General features: G+C 40.8%; 1 protein-coding gene across 1 annotated transcript; it reads right to left on the bottom strand.

Moving 5' to 3' along the window:
* Positions 1-2,065: 2,065 nt before the first annotated feature.
* QPCT (glutaminyl-peptide cyclotransferase) lies at positions 2,066-26,575 on the bottom strand. The gene is given in 8 exon segments (XM_038561276.1): positions 2,066-2,712; positions 3,911-4,027; positions 5,397-5,496; positions 7,447-7,623; positions 12,902-13,147; positions 13,149-13,181; positions 19,360-19,506; positions 26,340-26,575. Coding segments are annotated over 8 exon segments (1,089 nt in total). The 5' UTR covers positions 26,463-26,575; the 3' UTR covers positions 2,066-2,566.
* Positions 26,576-27,268: the final 693 nt, after the last annotated feature.

Here is a 27,268-nt window from a genome sequence, read left to right as displayed (position 1 = left end):
CATACTGATGTAAAAACCTTTGCTATGGCAGAAAAATAATTCTGCATACAGATAGTATGCCTCTGAAGCCTAGCATTGTCAGGTGAATTATGGCAAGGGTGATTTAAGAATGCTTCTCCAGACTGAGAGAATGACCTATAAAAATTCCAAGATAAATTGTTGCTTTGCATTTGGCATTAAGAATATTCTACGTTCTTTTCTCTTTTTTTAAGATTTTTTTTATTTATTCATGAGAGACACAGAGAGAGGCAGAGACATAGGTAGAGGGAGAAGCAGGCTCTCTATGAGGAACCCGATATGGGACTTGATCCCAGATCCCAGATCGATCCCAGGACCCTGCCTTTTCATGTGAAGGGGCAGTACTTCTCTGTTCCTTAAACTATAGAGGTTCACAACATGAGCTTTAGAGCCAGACTGCTTGGGTTCAAATCCCATTGTTGCCACTTATCAGCTGTGTGATCTTGAAGAAGGCACTTAAGCACCCTGAGCATCATAAAATAGGGCTAATAATATCACCTGCCCCTTGGGATTGTTGTGAAGATGAGGTTGGTAAAAACATATAGAGCACTTACAACATCATCTGACACATAGGTAGTACCCAATAAGTGTTAACTCAGAATATTATTCAACTCACAGGCAGGCATCCCTTTATATAACTTTAGAGCAGATTTGTAAAATAAAAAGAAATCCTAGAAAAATCTAGTTCTTTAAGATTTACCAGTACACAGACAGATAATGCTATAAACATGATTTAATAAAGTTCTGGCTATTCTTTTATATAATTATATATGGTCCAAAGATAAAAATATATTTATCCTCTTTTTTACATGGAAAAATGTAAATGTAAACTAATGGCCCCAACACATTAGTTCAGTGAGTATGTAGTTAATGTCTGCTCAGAGCAGCATGCACATGAAGAACAGCAGGTACAACTACCTCTATCTACATGCAGGATCAATTTCCTAAATGCTCAATTGGTCAAGTTCATTTTCTGGATAATTGTTTCCTATAGCTAGAGAAAAAAAAAATCTATGAATTCCTATGTGTTTCCAGTCCAAACAATTTTGCTTCCATGAATCTCCTAAAAGAAATATGCTATAATTAATCAAATTTGAACACCAAATAACTTAACTACACATAAATGATCATACACTACTGCATCACTACTGTGTTGCCTTAATGTTAACTCTGGAGGTCACATTCAAAAGTCTTTGTATTCATCTCAACCCAGCAGCAAGTAAATGTCTGGTAATTATATAATTTAACAGAAAAAAAAGGATAGAATATTGTAGATACACTTTGATTATAATTCTGTTTTCTTCATCTACATTAAAAATATGTGAGGAAAAGGTAAAGAGTGAATAGTGATGCTATTAATATAATTAGATCATAGTTTTCTCCACTTTTAATTTTCTGTTACTGACTATATTACTTTTACAATAAAGACGTTAAATTTGGGGATGCCTGGGTGGCTTAGTGGTTCAGTATCTGCCTTAGGCTCAGATCATGATCTCGGGGTGCTGGGATCGAGTCCTGAAGCAGGCTTCCCACAAAGAGCCTGCTTCTCCCTCTGCCTATGTCTCTGACTCTCTCTCTGTGTCTTTCATGAATAAATAAATAAAATCTAAAAAAAAACAAAAACAAAAACAAAAAAAAAACAAAGAAAGATGTTAAATTTGTAAAACTATCAAAATTGAACTAACGGGGTGCCTGGCTGGCTCAGTCAATAGAGCACGAGATTCTTGATCTTGGGGTTGTAAGTTTGAGCTACACATTGGGTGTAGAGATTACTTAAAAATAAAATCTTTTGGGATCCCAGAGTGGCTCGGCGGTTGAGCATCTGCCTTCGGCTCAGGGCATGATTCCGGAGTCCTGGGATCAAGTCCCACATCGGGCTGCCTGCATGGAGTCTGCTTCTCTCTGTGTCTCTGTGTGTCTCTCATGAATAAATAAATAAATATTTTTAAAAATAATAAAAAAATAAAATAAAATAAAATCTTTTAACAAATGAACTATAAATTATATAATTTTTCATTTATGTATCAAAAAAGAAACTCACATGGCATTTGATTCTGAAGAAGACACTTTAATTAATTTTTATAAAATAAACCCTACAAAGATTTCTCAAAAGAAGTTTGAAAAATAACTTCTCAAAGTAAGTTCAAACTACATCTCTGTTTTGTATTATAAGCAAGGGATTCTCAAGTATAAAAGAAAATCAAGTTATACATTGCACATCACCATTATCCTTAAGTACTATTTAGAAAACCATGATACTGTATATGTAAAACTCATTTAGTTCCATAGTTTCTTATCTAAAAGAGCTTTTTAAAGATATTTATTTTCTGGGTTTTTAAAATATTTTCTTTCTTTATCTCTTGATGAAAATTAATGAGCAATTTAGGACATGATGTAAATCTAGGATTTATTGATCATATATTCAAAGACACAGGAATGAATCTATAGGATAGAGGTTTCACATGGCATCTGTCTGGAGTGAGTTTACGTTGTGCCTTGACTTCTGAATGTGTAACTAGATACAATTACCACAAACTAAGACAGAATATTACAAATGAAGATACTCTAACACAAAGGCTTGTAGGATTTTGTTTAGATTGTCAATGGTTGTTTCGTCCAAATTTTCTTCATTGTCATCCATAGTGTGCCAGACTTCAGGGAAAGGAGATGGGATCAGATGCAAAACTGGAACACCTAATAAGAAAGAACCAACTTGTAATCAAGTGCTTATCTCCAGTGAGTAAATTAGAAAGTATCACTCTTCAAACACAAGTCTGAGTGAGAGATCTGTGCCATATAACCACAGCTGATAATTCATCATTTTCTGTATACTTCTTTGTATCTTCCCCTTTTACTCCAAAGCCATTCATTCATTCAACAAATGTCACTGTATTCAGTAACTAATTTTAAAGTGCTTACTACGTACCAGTCACTATTCTAGAAGTTGAGAGTTCATCAGTGAAAAGGTGAAGCCCTGTTCATACAAGAGCTTACATTCCAGTAAAGAAAGAAGCAAGTAAACAAATATAAAAATAATTTCAGAGAATGATAAGGGTTCTAAAGAATAATAAAACAAGGTAGGGGAAGAGAGAATGAGGGGCAGACAGCTGGGCCAAGAAAGATGTATTTAATGTTAGGGAAAGCCTGTTTGAGAATCTCACATTTAGTTAGAGAAGTGCAACAAAGGGAAAAACAATCTCTGCAAAGATATGGGGATGAGTATTCCAGGCAGCAGTATTAGTAAATACAAAGGTCCTGAGGTAGGAGTGTGTTTGGCCTGCTTGAGGAACAGCAGGAGGACAATGTGGCTGGATCAGAGCAATAATTGGAGAGAAAGGTAGGAGGAGATGTTGGAGAAGAACAGAGTCATAAAAAGGAGATCCTTGTAGGTTATGGTAAAGACTTTGGGTCTTATTCTACATGATGGCAAGCCACCAGAGCTTTAAAGCAAGAATAGGGAAGAACAGAGAACAAAGAACAAAGAATAAGGAATAGGGAAGCAACTGCAAAAGCTAGGACCAATTGGGAAGCTACTACAGGAGCCCTTGAGATGATTTAGACTTCCATCACTGCTTCCCTATTAATCAGAAAACACCAGAGTTACACAAATTATAAGAATATAATCTTACTCTATGAATAAGAAGGCAGGGTCAGCGGAATATGGGCTTTTATAAATATTCTAGAATGGGGGTAGGGGTTTAAGGATTTGGAATGACTTCTAAGAAAAAAGAGAAGTCATGAAATAGTGGACGATTTAATCTATGAAGTAATTACATCTAATGGCTCCTTATCCTCCTATATTGTTGCAAATAAACAAAGTACAATAAATATACAGTAAGTAAAAACTACATATGTGCACGCACATGTCCATACACACATACACACACATTACCTCTTCTTAAAAATGGAATATGGTCATCCTGAATCACCCCTCCATAACTATGATTCTGGAAATAGCACCTCTCCAAAGAGTGATCCTTGAGTAAACCTAATTTGTGGAGTTCTTGTTCTGCAGACAACAATTAAACAGTAGGTGATTATCAATTCTTAGCTGATCAATACTCAGAATTCACAGGGAATTTGAAATCTTTGCCATCGCTTTTAAACAATATGCAGCAGTGAGCCCACTATACCCACGGCAATAAGCATTTGGGCTACACTTGCATGTACATTTCGGAGTAGTTCAAGGGAGAGAAGAATCACACATCTCTAGCTTTACAGGTGAGAACCTCCTTAGAGGTAAATACTAAGTTGAACAATGGAAAGATGGAGAATGAGAAAACCAGAGGAAAGCCAGGGTGGTGGGGTGGGGACAGGTTTACCTCAGACTCAGGTAAAAATTTCTCTTATAATATTCTAGATTTGGATATTGGCAAAGTCTGAACTCACGTGGAAAGTATGAATTGAGAGAACTGTTTTTCCTGCTACTTAGAAAAATACAACTCTGTCCTGCTCCAGTAAAGTTTGTGTAGCTAATACGAATTCCTAGACTGAAGTTCTTGCCTCAAAAGCAGGTCTCCTGGCCTAGATTTTATCATAAAGATCTATCTCATTTTCATCTCTCCCTGATGCCAATAGGCTTTGTGTGTGTGTGTGTGTGTGTGTGTGTGTGTGTGTGTGTGTGTCTGCGCACTACAGGGTAAGGAGTAGTGGAGGTATGAAGGGAAGAATTATTCCTCTTTTCCTTCTCCAAGACCCATTTCTCTCTCTTGAGCCATAGATATTTTGTATCTTTACATGGCCTGGCTTGACCTTCTAGCCTAGTCTACTCTCATTTAACTGACACTACACTGTCTCTTAAATGACTTTTGAAGGATCTTGGCTTTCTCTCACATCCCAATCTCTTACTTCCTTAGAAAATAGAGATGATTCTAGATTTAAAGGAAAACCAAGTCTGAACAAGGTAGGAAATAGAAGATGGCAATGACAGAGATTAAAAAAAAAAAAAAGAAAAATTAAAGAATCCTTTTTGGTATCATAAGGACTGTGACAGTCATCATTAGCCAGCATGCTTTTCTGAGTGTTTTCTCTAGACATGCATTCCATACACTGCAAACAGGATTCTGTGAAAATACTTTCCAACCATTGCTAGGGATATGCAAACATTAAATGTAGCATTGTATGTTTCCAGTTCTAAATGCAGTCTCATGCAGGAAAATAAAGTGAGCCTACTGAAAAAGATAAATGGGAGCAATAAACTAGTCAGTAAAGCAAGAAAAAAAGCCAGAAAAGTATATTATATTTTCAAATAATATATTTAAATCAAAAATTTTGAACTTTCTTTTTTCTTTTTCTATTGTTATAAATTTGAATTTTAAAATGTAGCATTTTTTCATAGGGAGGAACTCGGCTGACCCTTTAGTGACAGTGGTGCTTACCAATCGCTTCAAGTCTATTAAACCATCTGGCAGATTTTGGGAAAAAATTGGGAAATGTTGGGTTGGGCGCTCCAATTAAATCCAACAAGACCAATAAATCCTAAGGGAGAAAAAAAATTGTTTAATCACTGTCACCAAAACACATTTCTTATTCACCAATGGAAAAACAATAGTCAAAACTAACTGTATTTTAACAATTCAGAATAATCTAGAGAGCTGTATAAATGAAAAAAAAAAAGATTTAATAACATTGTAAGTTAATTATCTTGAAGAACTTTTAAAAATCTTGCTTATGCAACCTGGACAAATGGCAAAATATAAATTTTTGGTGTCTGTAACCCCAGAAGGAAACCACTAAGGATAGATTAGAAAGAGGACATTCAGATGATATTTTATATTTTATTCTTTATTAAAAAAGAATACATTTACTTTTATTTTCAGATGGGATTCCAAGCCTTTCTGATCTTTATATCCTTAGTCTGTAATGATACAGCTGCCTAGGGAAAGCACTTGGGTAGTAACTATTTATTCCTCAAAGCAGACTATAGGAAAAATTTCTTGACTACAAGCTCTGTGACCTACTGTCTCTGGATCCCATTTCCTCTTCCATCAAACCAGAAGCTCAAAATTACTGGTTTTTAAAGGCCCCTTCTGATGATAAGTCTCCATAATTACGTCAGTGTTTCTCGTTTGAGCCGTAAAACATCACCAGGCTTGAGGACTCCCTGAAGACTACCCCCCACATTAAGAGCTCCTGATTTATATAAATGAGACAACATGCAGGTAGATATGTAGCACAGATCCTGACACATAGTAGATAAATATCTGCAGAGTCTATGATTCTAAAGACATAATATCTATTAACTCATGAATGATGATTAAAAACATTCATTGGGGGAAAACGGGTTTATTTGCAATAAGACTATATTTACAAAGTTGGATAACCATCAATATGGATTCATATATTTGGACTGATAAATAACTTTGTCCCTCCTCTTGATCAACCTGGTCTCCCCTCCTCCTTTGAATTTCGCTTTTTAGCCACTTGGGCAAAGGACTGACTGAATGAGTGCCAACCATATTTCCCTGACCTATTATGAGCTGCCAACAGACAACAGTATGGAGAGAATGCCGGCATGATGTGTTAGAGCCACAGAGGACACTTAATATGGCTATTTGGACTCCAGGGTGAAGGTCATTGACATGGCAAAGGAAAGGGATGGGGGGGGGGGGGAGTTAGGAATAGGCTTTGAGTTCACAGATAGGGTGAGGGCAGGGATGGATGAAGACAGGGAAGAAATGAAGTCTCAAGGATAGCATGAGGTCCCAAGCTGCAGTTAGTGAGGATCTAAGACTGAGTGAAGGTCAAATATGGGAAGAGAAACAGAGTAAGGAGAGAACTCAAAAGTGAGATGAGGAACTAGGGATGGAGTGTGGGCCCAGAAATGGAAATTAAAATGCGGCCATGCATTGCACCCATTACTCAATAAGAGCAAAGTTTTAAGGCAGCATCAAAAATGTTACCATCCCCATGCAATGATATTATACCAAAACACATCTGACACAATATCACATACACACTTGGAGTCATTATAATACTTTGAGGACATCAAGGAAATTCCTCACTCCCATCCCCAATAACATGTCTCACTCGCACTCCAGTTCCCAAGACCCCAGCCTCCTCAAGCTTTGTAGAGGCCTCAAAAAAGGAATTTGCTCTCACCATCTCTCCACAGAACTAGGGAATGTGCTCCCATTGAACTGAACTGAATCTGATGTTTCCTTAATCTTATTTTTTTTTACATTATTTTAATTAAGCTCAGTCAAACATAACTTCTTTTTTTTTTTTTTCAAACATAACTTCTAACCCAGAATCATTCTTTTCAGCTCTGGGATTCCTCAAAAGCCCAATGCCTGCCAAGGAATGTTCCATAATAAACACTCTGCTCCAAGACTGCAGTGGCATTCTTAGGTCTTTAATTGGCTTTAGCTTTGGTTTCCTTGAGGCAGAGCCTGCAGCTGCAACACCATGAGAATTCCCCAGACTAACCATGCCGTGCAGTTGGTTGGTGTCTTTCGCTCCAGGTGGGTGTGGGGTTGATGCCATCTTGGGAGCTAAGTGCCGAGATCCATACAGAGAATCACGAAGAGACCAATGAAGAAGAGCCTCTTCCCCATCAAAGAAAATTAGCTGGAGTGAGAGATCTGGCTTGGAGTCTGGAATTTTCTGGTAAAAGGAATAGTAAAAAGATAGCAAAAACAGGATTTTTAAAAGACAAGATAGTTTCCTATTAACTGGGCAAAAGTACAGATATGCCATGAAGAAAAGGAAGATAGCAGAGCAAGTAAAAATATGCCAAAATGTATTTTGTACCACTTTGCCTCCAAAAATCATCCCACCTCCCACAGTCGTCACCCATATAAATATCACTTTCTCTGAAAATAGAAGTCTTATATTTTTTCTTACTCCTTAGAGAAATTTGAAACTCTGATATTGTCATGGTGGGCAAGGTGAGGTGACACATCACCCCGTTCCCCTCCAGAAGAATGTGTTGCCCCTGCCACCAAGAGAGCTGTCCGCAAGGTCTTCAGCTGTTAGCCCCTTTCAGGGACTGCCTCAGCACCTCCAGAGCTCCCCAGGGTTGGCTCAGACAGTTGTTGAACGTGCACTGGCTGATTGATTTCTTCTTCTGCCTAATCCCACTTCTCTTTCCTCCCTACTACAGCTGTTAAGCCAGCGCCACTCGCTCAGAAAGGACCTGAATGCTTCATTCCACATCAGTGCACATTCCTGGGAACACGCAACCTGAAATAACTGCAAATCTTCCTTGCTTCCCACATTATTTGAGTCTGTAATTTTTAAGTGAATCTAGGTCCAAGGATCTGCCTTAAGGAATGGAACAAGGACACAAAGAATAATAATTACAGCCTCTCCTGTGAAGGAGTCTACATGTCAATTGTGTTAGGAAAGATATATATGCGAGCGACAAAGAGTGACAACAGTCATAGATGCAGCATAAAACACTGCTGGGAACTGCACAGAATGAGAGGTCAAATCCTTGGGGTGTCAGGGAAGACTTGATGAATCAGTATTTGAGCAGAACTTAGAAGGGCTAGTAGGATTCTGGTCAATTTTATACTTTTTACTGTCACTTCTTGCTTTTCTGATGACTCCTACCCCCACGGTCCTCCAGCCCCACTGGAATCCCTGATCTGTTAAATCTTTCACCTGTTCACAATCTTTCACCCCCATGAAGTACTTCACTCCATATTCAGCTAAAATTCCACAATCATTCTAACCACTCCCTTGCCTCTCACCATAGTCAACCCCCTGGCCTCTCTCTGCCTTGGTTAAGCTCACATGGCAAAAATATAACCTTTAGACCACCTCTCTGCGTACCTCGTGCCTGCATATAGTTAAAGCTGGCTGAAGAAAAATATACAACCATTTGCTTCTTCTACCTCAACATACTCCTGGGGATATGCTCCCATCAGACTGAAGTAAATCTGAGATCTCTCTAATCTGTTATGGATATCATGTTTCCTCTTATCTCTCTAAGGGTTTTTTTTAATTTTTTTAATCTCTAAGTATACTTAAAACAGTGTCCCTTAAGTTATCTCCTGCTCCTTGTGCTCTATTTCCTCCAAATTCATTTTTCAATTCGTATCATTTTACTCTCTTTCTTTCATGCTGGAAACCATCCTCAAATGTCTGGTCACCCTTTGTGTTTATTCATATTAAAGAATGAGGTACTAGGGGTGCCTGAGTGGCACAGCTGGTGGAGCATCTGACTCTTGATTTCAGCTCAGGTCATGATCTCAGAGTTGTGGGATTGAGTCTCAAGTTGGGCTCCATGATCAGTGGGGAATCTGCTTGAGACTCTCTCCCTCTCCCTCTGCCCCTCTTCCCATCACTCCCTAAAAATAAATAAATCTTTAAAAAAATAAAGAATAAGGTACTTAAACACTGATTAGAGACACAGATTGGTTGGTTTTACTAGAGGGTAATCTGGTGCCCAAAAGCCCCTCAAATCTTGGGTCTTTTTCATGAGGTAGTTCAAATTCCCCAGAGAAGAAGCATCCAGGTTCCCACCTGAGGGGTACAAGCTGAGTGCTGGCTTTCTCATGCTGATAATGGGGCAAAGGCCGGGGACCTCACTGTTCAATGCGCAGACTTTCACCTAATCTTTTTGATTTCCATGGGACATTTCATTCCTGTCCCTCCTCTCTATGTGGCATCCTCACATCCAGAACTTCCCTGGTTTAGTTTCTCCAGAAAAATTATCCTGTCCTCTCCTATAAGGATGCACAGGCGGCATCCTCACCTATCTGCCAGGGATGGGGTAGGAATCTACATATCCCAGTACTCCTTGTGCTGACTTACAAACGCTTCCCTCTCAGCCCCCAGCCTCACTTGTAACTCCCTTACTATCTCCACCAAACCCTGAGCCACTTCAGGAGTTTGGCAGGGGACTACTGGCTTTTCCACTTCTTCCTCAAACTGGGGAAAAGGACTTCTCTCTACTCAGACATGTCATTTGTCATTTCTCCATTTACCTTCTGTCTTCATATTGTGGTTCCCATTAACACATGTTCCCTAGTTTCTTCAAAGATTGTTTTAGGGTGATTTCCCAAGATGGAAAAAAAATGTCTTTATCATCTGAAAATTAAGTTATTTTTGTATGCTAATCATCACAATTGTTTTAGTATCACTCCTTAGACCACAAGAATATTTATAATGTATTTATTATAATAAGTAAATGTATATACATATAAATATAATTTATTATACTGAGCCTCTCCATAACTCCTGAGAGCATTAAGCACAGGATGCATCCTGTCTATACAATACATACGTATTCGGAGTTTAATAACTCTAGTAATTAAACAGATTTTCTCATTGGCTAAAGGTGTAAGGTACATACTTCAGTGGAGACATGGTAAGTTTCCAGTTGTTTAAAGGGCCTTGACTGGTTCCAAAGCTCTAGTTCCAAATCAAACAGCACAATAATGAAACACCAGAGCAGATTAAGATTGCCTGGGATGAGAGACATCCCACTCATGCATGCCCAGGGTAAAAGCAAGAGCAGGCAATTTTCATATTGTGTAGGTTTGAAGGTTCAGATGCCTCACTGAAATTTCAACAGGTGAGTGACTCCAGTGGTCAGTGCAATGGTTTACTTTCTGTTCCAATCATTAAAACAAGAGTGGACAATAATACTGAGTCCCATAAGGCACCTTGTTCTTTTTGTATTTTTTTTTTTCAGGATTAGCAAGAAAATAACTGTGGCCTTCAATCTCTGGTAACTCAATCTTGGATCTGGGAAAATCTGTGTGGCCTGATTTGTGATGGTCTTTCAGTTCTTCATGGTAATATGATAAATGTCTTGTTACCAGTGTAACATGATCAGTGAATTATCTGCAGTCTTTGCCCATCCAAAGCTGTATCAGCTAATGCTGCAATAATAAGGGGTAAATACCCACCCCAAACTTTTTTTTTAAGATTTATTTATTTATTTATGATAGACATAGAGAGAGAGAGGCAGAGACACAGGAGGAGGGAGAAGCAGGCTCCATGCAGAGAGCCCCACGTGGGACTCGATCCCAGGGACTCCAGGATCGCGCCCTGGGCCAAAGGCAGGCGCTAAACTGCTGAGCCACCCAGGGATCCCCAATACCCACCCCAAACTTAAAGCAACACTTATGTGTCCTCCTGGGTCCGTGGATCAGCTGGGGGACAGCTGATCTAGGCTGGGTTTGATTGGAGGAGCTCTGCCTCACCGTGCAGTTATTAAGCTTGGCTCTGATCCACATGTCTTATCCTCCCCCTGAGACTGGCAGGCCAGCCAGGGCATGCCCTTTTGGTGGTAGCAAAGATGCAAGAGAACAGCCCGATTACACAAGCACATCTCCAGCCATTGCTTGTGTCATATCTGCTAGCATCCAATTGGCCAAGACAAGTCAAATAACCAAGCCCAGAGTCAACGAATGAAAACATACAACCTGGTGGGAAGGCAAACGATGGGAATGTATACCTGTAATCTTACTACTGGAGGGTTGCAGAGAGTTGGAGCAATAATCCAGTCTATTCTCCTGTCCCTCTCCCAGGTCACAATCCACTACCACCTACCCAACCCATGACAGCTGAAGATCTTAAGATAACTCCTTAATATATAAATTTATTTTAAAGTACAACTGGAAAAATGAATCTGATACTCTTCACATTTCAATCAAAACTAGTCCTTTTTTTAATTGCCCACATCACCGTTACTTCTAGGAGAAAGGATAATTAAGAGAATGTGTGTGTATTTTTTAAGTGGGGATGTCCAACCAGCAACTCATTCAGCTCTTTCTGTCTGTCACTAAAACCAGGTATGAGCTACATAGAAAAAGGTAAAGGAGTTCACCCAGAGAAAACACACCCATTCTACGGACTATGCCTTTCATTTAATCTCCTTATAGTAGAATGCAAACATATCAGCCTCTGAACTCCCCCACCCAATTGCTAAGGAAAGGTACTGGTTAAAAGCAGAGCAGAGAATGGGAGAAAGACATTATAGAAGGTTCAGGAAACAAAATAAAACAAAACAAAAAAACAGTGAAAATGATACCAAGAGGTTACAAACAATTCTTGCTTTCTTCAAGTTCAGCATATCCAGCAAAAATAGAATCAAATATCTCTATTACTTCCATTACAAGATAAACCTTTTACTTCTTTACCTCCATTGTAGCAGAGGCCGGCCCCTTCATAAAGCTCTCAGGGGGAAAAAAAGGCATTTGTTGCCTGCGAACAAAGTTTTTTGTTTTTGCTTTGTTGTGTTTACTTGGTTATGAGTGATATCTGAACAAAATGTCTTCATCTAGCTTAGCACTTTTTTCCAATATACCCTTAAGAACAGAGACTGAAATAACATCTGAGGGTCCCAGAAGCATTTTGAGCTGAGAACATAACAAAAGCTCTGCTATGCTACATAAAATTGAGCCAAGATTCACAGATAATAACAATAATGCATTTTCTGCTCCATGCTTTTCATCTTGATATGTCTGAATTACCCACTCTCAGCACCACTTTACAGCAACCCCCTCCCCCACCTCAAGAGCCACATCTCTCAGATTAGAAGGTTGTGATGTTTCATGGCTACATAAACAAGAAGAAATCCACATACTTCTCAAACATATATACCTGTACCAACTGTACACCTGCTTCATTTGTTGCAAAAAATGTTGCATTTAATTTAATATGTATGCAAATTTAGGTAATCAAGTGCCAACGAATAAATTCACTCTTATGTATCTTAGATTTACCCCGCATGGTTAACATTTCAAATAGTATAATCTTCCAATTAATATTCATTTTAACTCACATCATTTTGCAACAGATTAGTATAAAGTGTACTGAAAGTACATTTCTAAATGGCCTTCCTACTCTCCCAAGGATCCTAGAATTCACTCTGAGTTCTTCTAATGTGTTTTATCCCAAGAATACACGAGACGGAAACAAATACCTCCAAGGAAAGGAGTTGCTTGTCTAAGGCACGGGCAAGTTCCAACAACATTGCACATGGCACGGCTGAATCAGTGGCTCCCACAAACACCCTGTTGTCCCAAGGGTGAAAATACTTGGAGTCGTAGTGACAGGCGAGGACCAAGTGTCGTTTAGCAGTGGGATTGAGGGTGCTGATGATGTTTGAGAAAGACCGGTATCCATAGGGTGTCTGACTCAAGAAGGTGTCTATTTCCAAGACCCAGTCAGGCTTGAAGTCTCTGAATTCTCTGCATTATGTGCTGATCAAAAGAAAAACCAAAATTTCAGATCTGGACAGTTTCCATTGGTTAATTCTATATATATTTTAATTTTGTGTGATGTCTTTCAAGTTAAAAAAGCAATACATGATTATGGAATTAATAGCAAGGATCATAGAATTAGTAGGAAGGATTCCTCTCCCTCTCCCCTAACCATCGACTTTGCAAAGCAAATCCCAATCATTAGTATTAACCAATGTTAATAGTCTCATGTATATTTTTCCACACCATTCTTATTGTTTATATGAATATGTATTAGCACACAAACACATATTTGGCAAAGGAGTACATGTTTCTATAGGAACCTACTTTACACATGATTCTGCTCCTTGCTGTTCTCATTTAACAATATAGCAGAGTCATTTCTACACATCAGGAGACAGAGACTCAGTTTGGTACATATTAAAGTCCACTTTCAATATTTCTAAGAAGCGAAGAAGGTATCTTGAGAAGTCAAATCTACCAAGGTCCTACAGGTCTCAACTACTACAGTAAGCTCTTTGAGGGCAAAAACAGCAAATGGTAGCTCCTTTTGTCCCAAGTGCATAGCATGTACCCCAAGGTCCGCAAATACTTCAAAATGTAATATATGCTAACAAAAGATACTGATGGTGTAATGAAGTCCCATAGCAAGGAGATGGTTGGGGACATTTGAGGTCCTGTCCACCTTAAGAATCAATAAGCATAAAAAATTAAAAAAAAAAGATTAAAAAAAAAAAAAGGATCCCTGGGTGGCACAGCGGTTTAGTGCCTGCCTTTGGCCCAGGGCACGATCCTGGAGACCCTGGATCGAATCCCACGTCGGGCTCCCAGTGCATGGAGCCTGCTTCTCCCTCTGCCTATGTCTCTGCCCCTCTCTCTCTCTCTCTCTCTCTCTGTGACTATCATAAATAAATAAAAAAATTTTTTAAAAAGATTAAAAAAATAATCAATAAGCAACTCTGAACTGTAATGACATATCACATGGTTTTCCTTTTGCATCGAGGTAGATTCAAACCCCGCTACAAATGGCAAAAATAGAAAGGAGTCTATTTTCACATCTCTTGATGACCTGAAACTTATGACTAATACATAGACTGACAGGTTGCAGATGGAAAAGAAATTCCACTTTCGAGACCAGAAGTGCCTTCCCTAATAGTCTAGAATGTGCGATGTAAGGAGATACAGTGAGCTCACTGCTGTTCCATTTGTCCTTTTCCGCCTCCATTTTCTCTCATTTCATTGTTCTAAGTAGGTTTCATTTATCTTGTTTTATTTTGAAATATTGTATCTTTGTAAGTTTGTCTTAGAGGACTGGTTTAAAACATCAAAAGACAAACTAACCACCACCATAACTGGCAATTTGTTCCACAATTAATATTCAATAGGGATGAAATTTGAGGTGATAAATAACTCATAATAACTAGAAAAGAATGGAAGGGTTTTGTCAGGGTTTTTTGGTTTGTTTTTTTTTTTAAGTTTTTTCCCCCCAAGGAAATACCAGATTTTCTAGCCTACCCAACTCTTGTGTGGCCTGTCGTAACTAATGGGACATGACACATAGGCAAAGGTTTTGGAAAAACCGTGGCAGGAAGCTTCCAGGAAAATAACTAAACTAGAGAGAGGACGGTGATTCTCCACTCAAACCTGCAAAAGCCAAATAAACAAACATTTCACTGATAATCACTCTCTGCTTTCCATAGTGAGTTGGACTTTGGCCACGATAGCATGTGTGCACAGTCCCTTACCTTTTCTATTACAAGTTTACAGGTTCTCTTTTCAAGTAATAAAAAGAAATGTTTCTAACCTTTTTAAAATCATCACTCATATCTCATAACTTTGTTTTCATCCACAATTCTCAATACTGGGCTTTGCTCACAGTATTAAGTTATCACTAAATAGAGGCTGACTGTAACTAATAAGTTAGTCTCAGTGAGAATACATAAAAGTATATGATATCACACACTGGTAGTTTGAAATCACTTTGCATCTCAGATAAGCTTTCTACAGAATATGAAAATAAGTTATTACCAGAGTTTGAGAAAAAGAAAATTTTCCATAAAAGGGGTCATCTTAAAAAAAAAATAAAGGCGTATACTCCAGAACATCTGGTATCCAGATGATGAACTGCTTCAAAGCCAATAGCAGCTTGTGTGCTTACAAAAATGAATTGAGATTTTAAAAATATATATCTGTTAGCTTTGTTCAGCTAAGGTCTCACACATAAACCCACTGCTCAACTACTAAACAGGTTGCGGACATAATTTCTGATACCTTATGTTGAGACTAAAATCCACAAAAGCATCAGCAAATGCCCCCCCCCAAAATTCTCATTGAAGCAACCTTTTAACCTTTTTTATTCAGCATAAATATTTTTTAATTATCTTAGCAACGAATTTCTTTATAAACAATCGAATTGGCTCCATAATCTAATTAGGTCACCAATATCCCTTGCTATGCTTTTGGCCCTCGGGCTTAGTCTGCAAGTTCCCACTGCAATTCTCTAGAGTAGGCTCCCAAAACTACTGCTTTGCTCACTAGAATGCCCTAAGTGGGGAATGCTTCCTGAAGCCTATTAGCAAGAACTCAGCACCCCTCCCAATTGCAAAATGCAATTTAGGATATAGATTGTACTTGGATTATTCTTGATTTATTTTTTGGAGTGGGGAAAGGAGAAAAAGAAGGATGGAGAGAGATAAAGATGAATATATAGAGACAGAGAGAGACAAAGACACAGAGAGACTGACACTGAGTAGATCCAAAAAGAAAAGGATACAAAGATAAAGGCAGAGATGAGGAGAGAGAGAGACAGAGAGTGAGAGAGGAAGAGAGAGAAAGATAGACATAAATATTGACCTTCTACTTCCGGGGGTTGGGGAGAGCCTAGGCATTGTAGGTTAGCATCAGTCAATGATCCTGGGTCTAACTGAATTTCACTTAAATTCTCATTTCCAGGTTCCAAGAGACAATGATAGTAGTAGACCTTGTTTGTTTGGAGAAAGAAGATTCTACAGTATTTGCACCCAGTCTGCAAACAGATCATTGTCAGGATGCTGAATACTGCCACCGGAGACTTTAGGGTATCTATTCCTTCTTGGACATACCACATATTCGTCTCTTGGGCTCCATGCTGAGGGCTCTCCATAGAAGACCCTCCACCTAGGGATATCCACACTTTCAGCTGAAGAAGCCCAGCTTCAGCTTCTCAGATATACTATTCATCTACAGGGAGATTTCAACCCTGAAATTTCTAGCTCGCTTCTTTTAGGCAAAGTTTCTGGCTTGCTCCTTAGTGAGATGTTATCATCTTGATCTTTAAACCATTTTTCCTAATCCTATCTCAGAAAGAAATCACTGAAATACCCCAAAATTTCACATGTTTATACTGTTTACTTTCCAAATGAATTCTCTCTTTAAAAATATACTCTAAAAATCATTAGGCTCATTGATCAGAGGCAATAAAAATGGAGACTATGGAAGGCACCTGGTTGGCTCAATTGGTTAAGCACCTGACTCGATTTGGGCTCAGGTCATGATCTCAGAGTCGTAAGATTGAGCCCCCATATTGGGCTCACTACTCAGCATGGAGTCTGCTTGGGATTTTCTCTTTCCTTTCTCTTTGCTCCTCCCCTCTCTTAAAACAAACAAACAAAAAATGGAGACTTTGGGACATTGTTCCTATATTATTCTCTGAAAAAGAATCCATAGCAATGCATATCTTTACTGATAATTGCAAAGGTCAGTTCAATAACCAATTTTATGCCAAGTCCATGTGCCTCTAGATTTGGGAGTCTTATCTAGTTGTAAGTCTGAAACTCTATAAATTACAAAACATCTAATCCAGTGCTCAAAAAGGTTTCAGGAAAAAAAGTAGATTTTCTACTATTCTTGTTTGAATTTAGTTCTGAGTGACAGGTACTAATCCTGGTCAAATTGAGTCCATTAATGTAACTCTCTCATTATATCCTAAGCATCATCTATCTCTTCTAAAGCAGAAACCCTTTATCTTGCATAGCTTAAGGGGCAGCTCTCTAAAAATTCATGATGATTTTCTTCTCAAAAAACTATAAAACTGAATCTCTTAAGTGAAATTTCCATCATAACCATCCTGTTCGGATTACTGCCACATCAGCTAGAACATGCATAAGCAACCCAGCAAACAGGTCCCAACACATTCCAAAATACTGTCAATAAACTTCTCATTTGCCTCCACCCCACATGATGCCATGGAAAGTGTTATGTGTTCTGTAATTTTGATGTATTTTTTTAATCACAACAGTGCCTGTGTGTATTATTTATGCTATATATTCTGTTGAAAGCTAAATATAGATCCAAGTAGCAATATTTGTTGAGTTTAAGAATTTCTAGAGCCTCCGGGCAAGGAAACTCAGGTCTGAAGTATTCATATATGTTTCTGTGTATGTACAGCCTCCTGATCATATGGTATGGGGAAATGAAAGAAGTTGAATTGAGTGAATGAATCTATAGACCTAATTTTTTTTTTTTTTCTAATGAGGAACTGATGATTTTGGAAAGCCCCAGGAAGCATCCTGAGCTTCCTTTCAGAAAATGCTTGGGAGATGAGGCCTGGAAAATATCATTGAAATGAGTGGTATGTGTCTCATTCTCCAACTCAGGCAAGAGAAGATCCAGGGCTGGAGACATGTGTGAACACACACTACAGAATTGGTTCCTCCTAGCCAATGCTCTTTAGTGATAGGATGTAGGAGTCCAGCAGATTTGGATCCAAATTCTGGTCTCATCACTACTATGTGTATATCTCTAACAAGTTAATCCATATAGCTAAATCTCAGGCCTTTTCCATCTGTAGCACTAGGATAATAATAGTACCCACTGATAGCATTGTTGTGAGGACCAAATGAGAAAAATCCATTCAAAGAACTCCATAAAGGACCTGACAAAAAACAGTGCTCCATGAAAGTCATCCATCATCATTATTATTCCTTGGTCTGCCTAAAGGTTAGAAAGACCTAAGGTGCTCTTTGGATCTCCACTGTCTAATTCCTTGGGAGAAACAGATGCTGTTTGGTTGGAAGACAAGAGCCTAGTGGTGCAACAGACGATGGCTATCCTGGTTAGATGCGAGAGGCAGGAGCCATGTACTGGGCACAAAGGATGAGCATAATGGCTGTGTTGCTGGGCCTTGCAGGTGTCACTCTACTACAGAAGTGAGGGGTCAAGGTCTTTTGCCTGGAGAGATAGGCAGGTGGAGTACACTCAGAGGAGGATTTGAGGGGCCAGTCTCTCCCCATTCTTTCTTGAGCTCCCCCTTGAAATGGGGCTATTTTGAAAACAAAAACCAAACAAACAAAATGGTCATTTAGAGGTGGGATATCAGATCACTTAGGAAGACTGGCAGTAAGGAGGCAGAGACATTCAAGGTCTGGCCCAACTATGGTTTAATTTACCTCCTAGAGCAGTGTCTTTCAAATTACAGTGGTAAAATCAGTGGATCTTGAAATCAGTTTACTGCGTCATGACCAGCATTAAAAAGCAAAACAAAACCAACGAGTAAAGTAGAATGAACAATATCAGAGTAAATCCCAGGTGATGCAAATAATAAGAGTGCGGATTTTTTTCATGGAACTCTTGTGTTGGTTAAATCTATTTTTACCTTTGTGTGTATAAAATCTAATTCTTAAAAGTTTTTTACTATTCTTTTTAACATGAATCAGAAGTTTCAGAAGCATCCCACTTGTGCAAGTAGCTTATCACTATCACTGATCTTGATTTTCCCTCCAGGGAGAATACAATTTCCCAAGAGGAATGAAGGCCTGATAAAACAGTAATTCACCCATGGCCCAGAATTGTCAGGCAAGGACCACCTAGGGCTATTGACTTTGGGGGTTAGGATCCAAGAAAATGTGGTTGGGTGCCTGGGGATATGTTATAGAAATGACCAGGAGTTGAATGCTTAGTACCCTATCTGCTGTTGTACCCACAGAAACTGGACACATACTTTGATTTAGATTAACATGTATCACTCAATTCAGAACAGACATTCACTCTCAGTTGCTTGATTTTCTGGGTCGATTCTTCTGGTGAATAATAAGATGAGATGACAGACCTGAATATGAAACAAAAACTTAGGACATGATATTATCTCTCATGTGAAAGCAAAGTGTTCAACAACCTTCTGGTCTATGTGCGGCATCCTCACCTGGCGAGCAGCATAGCTTCCAGGAGATCCCGGGTATCGCTCTATAAGCAATGGTCGTAAGTCGTTTTCCCACATTTCAGAAATATTAGTGCCTTCTGCAACTTGTCGAAGAGACGATGAATTCAAAATGGCTGGTTCATGATAATACTGAGGATTAAATAACATTATTTAACTGGATATCATTTCATAAAATGGTCAAGACTCAACCCTGAGACATTTGCAATAGAGAACTATTTCCTTTGAACCTCAAACTAAAGAAATAGCTCTTACATCATAAAGCAAATTAAACTACTCAACTTTAAAACTGGCCCTTTAGATCTAGAAAGTTTCACTGTTTTGGCAGCTTATTTTAAAAACAAAACGAACCTAATGCATTGAACCTGAGAATTAATATTTGGCACTTCCTGTGTAACTTGTAATAATTTTAGTACAAATACTTTGTAAAACTAAGATTTAAAATATCAATTATTAATCTCCTATTCTTAAGAAAACCCAACATTTTAAAAACTGCTGCCAACAAAATGATTATACTTTATTATTACAATGGCTTTATAAAAAGGCAATATGACATTACAGAGGTGCCTGGGTTAAGCATCTGCCTTAACCTGCCAGAGTTCTGGGATCAAGCTCCGCCTCTGGGATCCTTGCTCAGCAAGGACCCTGCTTCTCCCTCTCCCTCTGTCCTGCTTCTCCCCTTGCTTGTGCTCTCTCTTTGTCTGTAAAATGAATAAATAAAAATCTTAAAAAAAAAAAAAAAGGCAATTTGGTGAAGAAACACTGTCTTGAAGTCAGAGAAGTTGGATTCAAAGCCCCTGGCTGTCGTTCATAGGTTGTATGACTTTGAGCAGGTCCCTTAATTTCTCATTCCCCTCAAAAAACCTGAATTTGAGCTATACCTTCACTGTCCAGTATGGTAACCACTAGCTGTATATGGCTATTAAGCTCTTGAAATGTAGTTAGTTGAATTGAGATAGGCTGTAAGTGTAATATTCACATTAGATTTCAAGGACTTAGAATAAAAAAATGTAAAAATATCTCATTAAATTTTATGGTAATTATATATTGAAGTGATCATTTTTTTGTAAATTGAGTTACATGAAATATATTTTTAAAATTAATTTCACCTATTTTTGCTTTTTTAGTGGAGCTACTAGAAAACCTAAAATTCCATATGTGCTTCTCATCATATATTTTTATTGGACAGTTCTAAACTACATGATCATTGAAATTCCTTCCAGCCAGAGTTTGATGATTCTATAACCCACTAAATAGTACACTTTTTAACTTCAGTTAAAATATTTTAAAATTCTATTAACACCCACACTTTTAGGAACATTTACCTATTAGCTGAGTTAACCTTAACTTAAAGAGCTAAATAAACATAAATATCAAATGTGTATTTTGGGGGTTTTTTTTGTTTTGTTTTTTGTTGTTGTTGTTTTCAAATATGTATTTTGGTTATGACTTTATGCATGCTGTATTTTCTTGCAATACTAATAATAATGAATCATTCATTCATTGCATGTTTATCAGGTACTCAGTGATAGAACATGTCACTCCTCCCACAGGGAAGTGGATGATTGATCAGGTGATTTCTTCCCTAAGGGGAATGATGAAGGTAACTTTAGGATATTAAGTTCTGTGGGGGTTTTTTGTTTGTTTTTAAAGATTTTATTTATCTGAGAGAGAGAGTGAGCATGAAAAGGGGGAGGCACAGAGGGAGAAGCAGGCTCCCCACCGAGCAGGGAGCCCAACACGGGTCTCAATTCCAGGACCCCAGGATCATGACCCAAGCTGAAGGCAGACGCTTAACTGACTGAGCTACCCAGGCACCCTGAATATTAAGTTCTTTGGAATGCAAAGCAGAAATCGGGGGAGCCTTGTCTACTTCACAGATCTTTCCAATGCTAGTGTTGGTTGAATATATCTCAGTGATCACATAGGTATTTTCACTCCATGCGGCTAGTGAGAAACTGTGGAATTAAAGAATGCCAATTGCCAAATTACTTATACTCTTCTACACTTGGCTGTGTCTCCATGTTACTCTCTGGGGTGATCATTACAAGGGCAGGGGCTGTGGGTTCAGACACACACTCTCAACTCAGCTCTCCACCCCTCACTAGCTGTTACTCTGGCAAGTTACTTAACCTCATTAAGGCTCAATTTCCATCTGTGAAATGGAGGAAATAACACCTACTTTCTAGAGTAATTATAATTAAGTGAGCTAATATATGTAAGCTATCATAGTAAATATTCAACAAGTTATCATTCTGTTATCATCTATCAAACACAAAAGAGGTATAGAATTTAGAGCTGGAACGACCACTTATAGATGATCCAGTCCAAACTCCTGGATTTATGTCAGTGGATACTGAGGTTCATAGAGACCAGATGATTTTCCCAAGGTGATAGGAAAGCTCCAGGTAAGTCCATGAAAATATCTGGGTTCCATGGATTCCCAGTCCTCTGCCCCTCTGCTGCCTCCCTGCCTCATCTGTGAATTGCCAGTTACCCCTAAATGTGGATGTTGTGCCTGAACATCTTAAAGTTAGTCTTCGTTTACTGATATAATTTTAAATATATGTCCTGCATAAGATTGTCACTGCAGCCTTTAAATCCCTTGGTCCTTTCAGGACCTCAGTCTACTTAAGTTAGCTCTCAAACAGTGCTTGGAGAAGAAAGCTGACACTAACAGACAAAATAACAGAAATGTGAAAAGGGCAAAGAAAAAACTAGAGGTAAGAAGAAGTGGGAAGACGTCTATGGTTAATTACTCCTTAACCAGGCCTGTCTGGTCTTTCCTGCCACCTCGCTGCCCCCAGGTCAGACCACTCACCCCAGTGCACCAAGCTTCAGTTACCCTGGCCACCTTCCAGGTCCCAAAGCAGTGGGAGACTCTGCTCTACACAGCCTCTGCACCTGCTGTCACTTCCGGCTTGCAGGCTATTTCTTCCCTCTTCACCTGACTCCTTCCTGCTTACTCAGATGATGACTTGGAGACCACTTTCCTGTATGTCAACCAGTTTAACATCTGATTTCATACAGGCCATCCGCTCCATGAGGGCAACGATTGTCTTTATAGGCCAGTGCCTCCCGTAGCCACACAGCGCCTGGGATATACTGAGTACTCAGTCAATATTGGGTGAGGTCATCAAATAAGGCATTGACAGATGAACAGTCTCTCTAAAACTGTCTTTAGAAAAGCCTGTGTCTACATCATAACAAAGCAAAATGAACATTATAAATAGCAAGTCAGTTAAATGGGAGAAACAAGCAGCTACCTGCTGCAAAGAGCTTTAAAAAGGGCTATGATTCAATTTTGGTGTCTTTGCTCTTTTTTAAAATTTCTCATCTCAGGCCACCTGGGTAGCTCAGTGGCTGAGCGTCTGCCTTTGGCTCAGGGCGTGGTGCTGGGGTCCCCAGATCAAGTCCCACATCGGGCTCCCCTCGAGGGGCCTGCTTCTCCCTCTGCCTATGTCTTTGCCTCTCTGTCTCTGTGTCTCTCATGAATAAATAAATAAAATCATTAAAAAAAATTTCTCATTTCAATACCTGTGATGCCTAGAATTGGGCTGGCCCAAGGGCAGTCTCTGCGACAACTGAGAACTGTTGTGTCAGGAAGGCTATCTGACCAGTGACTCCTTTTCTGTTTCGTGTCCATTACTGCATCCCCAAGCCTACCTGTTCACTGTGGACTAGGTCCTTCCTGGCATGTCCACAGTAGGGAGGAAATCAAGCTCATGGTTAAATGGGCAATTTATGGCAATCTGTAAAAGAGTTCTTAAAAGATTTAAGAAAAAAACTGGAACAAGATAGAGAACCCTCCAGCATTGCTAGCTGTAACAGATACCATAGATTAAACAGAGTTGAGAAATAGCACCATAAAATGCTTAATGGACGAATGAAGGGTAAGTTCAGCAGACAGGCCCATTGATTGATGCTCCTCAAAACCCAGTTTCATGTGTTGCTCCTCAATCTCCTGGGCTCAATCATTTAATTAACATGCTTCAGTAAAGAGCCCTCCTCTCCCTGCCTCGTTGGGAGGAAAGATGCCCCTGTGAAACCATATGAATAAAAGCTTCACAGTCAGTGAAAGACAGAGAAGGGAAAACAACCACACTCTGTTAATTATTTATGCCTTCCTAGTCATTAAAGCCCTGTACAGAAAAGCACTGGACTCTCCCAACCAAAATGGTGCCCATTCAACTTTCAAGGAGCCTTACTCTCAGAACCCAATAAATATAAAAATCTATGCGGAGATGAGAGGAAGCTGTGAGAGAAGAAACCTGTAAAGAAACTCTGGGCTGGACATGAAGAAAGTAAATGAGGCAAAAAACAGCGCTGAGCCCAGTGTTAAGTGCAAACCCCAAAATAGTCTAGGCTTATTTCAGTGAAAAGACACATAGACAAGTTTCTTTGGTACAGGCATTCTCAGAGGAACAAATCTCTATTACAGCCCCTGCCTTGTCTTTTCAGACAGGCAGAAAGGACAATAAGTCTGCTTTGGGTGACAAGAATCTTTCAACTAAAAAAGTGTGAACCAGATATCCTGAAACATCTCCTCTAGGGCTAATCATATGGTGCCAGGCCAAAGAGGGTTTTAATTACATAATTTGTAGAGCTGGTCCCACTTGCAGGGGGATTTGAGGTCCCAAGCCATTGAATTAGAGGGAGATCATTATAGAAGCCCAGAGACTTCAATTCCAGTTTTCATTCCATATGAGTGTCTCCCAGATAACCAGTAGTGTCTCCTGTGTCTACCAGTAGATTCAACCCAGCCAGCGTTTACAGAAATCCTTCTGTTGTGCCCAATGCTTCTGACATGACAAATGCAGTCATGGAAAAGTTGAGAGCTGAATAAAAAAAAGTTCTGTCTTCTTTCAATGCAAGAAGCCCTCTACCTAAAAGAAAAGCAATGTACGCTTTGAACTGACAATTTTTTTTTTTCTAAAGATTTTTAAATTTATTTATGAGAGACAGAGAGAGAGAGAGACAGAGACAGAGACACAGGCAGAGGGAGAAGCAAGCTCAATGCAGGAAGCCCGACGTGGGACTCGATCCCTGGTCTCCAGGATCACGCCCTGGGTTGAAGGCCGCGCTAAGCTGCTGAGCCACTCAGGCTGCCCTGAACTGACAATTAGGAGTCAAATCCCAGATTCCTGACTTACTGGCTATGAGTAGGAAAGCCCTACTTATCTGTAAGGACATTAAAGTACTTACCTGCCAGGTTGTAGAAGCTCAAAAAAAGGCACATTTTGTCTTTCAAGACTCCTACCAATATCCAGCCTACCACCGACCTCCCTGTGCCTGCCTTGGAGTCTCCATTGTGGTTTCCCTAAGAATCATGGTGGGTAAAGTGGTGAATGGCTATAGACTTTTAAAACCATGGAAGAGGGGAACCTAAAAACCTTCAGAATATGTATAACTCCAGAAGTAGAACAGTGTGAAGTGCTGAAAACAGCAGTTAGAGCATGTCAGAGGTGATCCTGGAGGAGGACCCCTACCAATACATTGGTTCCCAACTTTATGACAGGACAAGTTTGGAAATAACCCAAATAACCAACAATAAAAGGACAGTTAATGAATTGCCTTCCTAATTTCTGACCAGGAAGGTACTCAGGGTGAAGGGAAGAAGGAAAGGATTTAGGTATGGAACTCAATGTTCCTTGATGGATGTTACTCCTACTGAACACCCATGGAAAGTTTTTCTTATAATGCAATTATTCTTGAGTTGCCTTCCCACATCCTCACCAGGTTCCCTGTGGCTGGTGGTCTCCACATGGAAGCAGGGGCACTTTGTGGCGTCTAAATGGTGAAACTAAGGAAGCATAACACAGAGAACTATAGTGGGCTATTTATGTACACAGGCTTGTGGCTGGGTGCAACTCTGCATGTGACCCAGACAAGGCCTGTGGGTTCACCAGTGCCCTGTACTTGCCAACGTGTCAGGAAATACAAGCATACTATAAGCATTTAAAAGATGTGTCCAACAACAGGGGCACCTGCGTGGCTAGTCGCTGAGTGTCTGCCTTTGGCTCAGGTCGTGATCCCAGAGTCGTGGAATCGAGTCCCGCATCAGGCTCCCTGCGGGAAGCCTGCTTCTTCCTCTGCCTATATCTCTCTGTCTCTCATGAATAAATAAAATAAAGATCTGTCCAGCAGCACTGTCAAAGCTTATAACCCTTTAACTGTGTTTCTTAGTACTTTTTAAAGCATATTAGTTTACTTCAATAATTAACATATGCATAATTTCCTAGCAACGTCATGATTTCAAAACAGTTACACAAGAAAAAGAAATCATTTCGAACCTGGTTACTTCACCAGAGGAAACTGGCATCCTGGGTTCCTCTTAACAAATCTCCCACCTACAACTAGATACATTGCTCTGGCAACTGCATTTATTCTCTTTGAAGAAAAAAGAAAATGTCTTAAAGTGAAGCTGGTCTCCTCCAGTTAGAGCTGCTCGGCTTAGAAACCTTAAACGGGAGCACGCGTGGGTCCAGACACTGCCCGGAGACCGGGACGTCCCAGGGCGTCGGCGGAGGCAGCGGTGGGGGCGGTGCGCACACCCCCGCGCCCCGCGCCCCGCGCCCCCGCGCAGCCCAGCGCTGCAGCCGCGGGCCTCGGCGGTCCCGAGTGGGCGGCGGCGCCGCGGGGCGCCCTCACCTCGCGTCTCGGCCGCAGCCGGCTAGACACACTTCCTGTGCCTGTCGGTACCCGCATCAGACCGCAGCCCACGGGAGGCGGGTGACATCACTCAGCCCCGGGGGCGTCTCCAAAGCAGCCCCGGGGCCGGTGAGGCGCCCCGACCGGGACGCGCAGCCCCGGTTCCCGCGGGCGCCCGTGGCGCGCGCGCGGCTGCCCGGGCCGGGGACGACCGCCCTGCCCGCCTCCCCACCCCGCCAAGGTGGGGTCTCCCGGCCCCGGGCGCCCGCGCGTCGCCCCAGCCGCCCAGGTACACCACCAGCCGCGCCGCTCACCTTCTCCTGGATCCAGTCCACCGAGCCTCGGCGTCTGACCCCCCGGGCCGCCAGGGGCAGGGCAGCCAGCAGCAGCAGCAGGTGGACGGTGTCCGTGGCACGCCGGTCCCCGCCGCCTGCCATCTCCGAAGCTGTCTGGGCGCCGGCTCCCCCGGCCGCAGGCGGTCACGAGCCCGGGAACGCGCGTCCTCCGCCGCCCTCCTTCTCCACCCGGGTCGACTGCGCCCGCCTCCCCATCGCCTCCCGGTCCCCTCCCCACTGCGCTGCGCAGGCCGAGGACGCAGCTCTCCTCCCCCCACCCCCGATCCTCGCAACCCCGGGGCTGGGCTGTCCCGGGAGGCCGGAGCTTCCGAACCTAACCCAGGGAAGGAGCCGGCCACTTCCTTGTCCTGGAGAGGACGAAAGGAAGAGACAGGGAAGAGGCATTTTTATGATCTCCGGTGCCTGGTAACTGGGGATGGGGATAGAAAGGGGAGGGAGGGTTCCTCAGACCCTGTGTGGTTATGAAGTGTTTTCCCACAGCTCTTCAGGAAGGGTTGGACAGGGAGGGGATCGACGTTTACTGAGTACTTCTGTTCCAGGCACTGTCCTAGGTGCCTGGCTCTCCCGATGTCCCTTCTATAATCTGCATAACCACGTGAGGTTGGTATTAACCCCACTTTACAGATGAGGAAACTGAGACTCCCCCTGCACCAAGCCTGAACTAGAACCCTCAAAGTATTTCCTTTATAACAACCCAGCGTATCTTTACCTTTTTCTCGCAAATAGTTACCTTGCCTTACGGGCAACAGGTCATCTTACTCCCCAACTGAGAGGCGTGATCAACGAACGTGATTATCTGAAATAAATGAGATCGAAAGTGTTCCCCGTGGCTCTTTAGGTGGTCGTCATCTCCAACGCATGTCCCCAAAGGGAAAACCCAAATACGA

Source organism: Canis lupus, chromosome 17 (assembly GCF_011100685.1).
Source record: "Canis lupus familiaris isolate Mischka breed German Shepherd chromosome 17, alternate assembly UU_Cfam_GSD_1.0, whole genome shotgun sequence".
Taxonomy (NCBI): domain Eukaryota; kingdom Metazoa; phylum Chordata; class Mammalia; order Carnivora; family Canidae; genus Canis; species Canis lupus.
The sequence above is the reverse complement of the archived record's forward strand: the minus strand, read 5'-3'. Positions and strand labels throughout refer to the sequence as shown.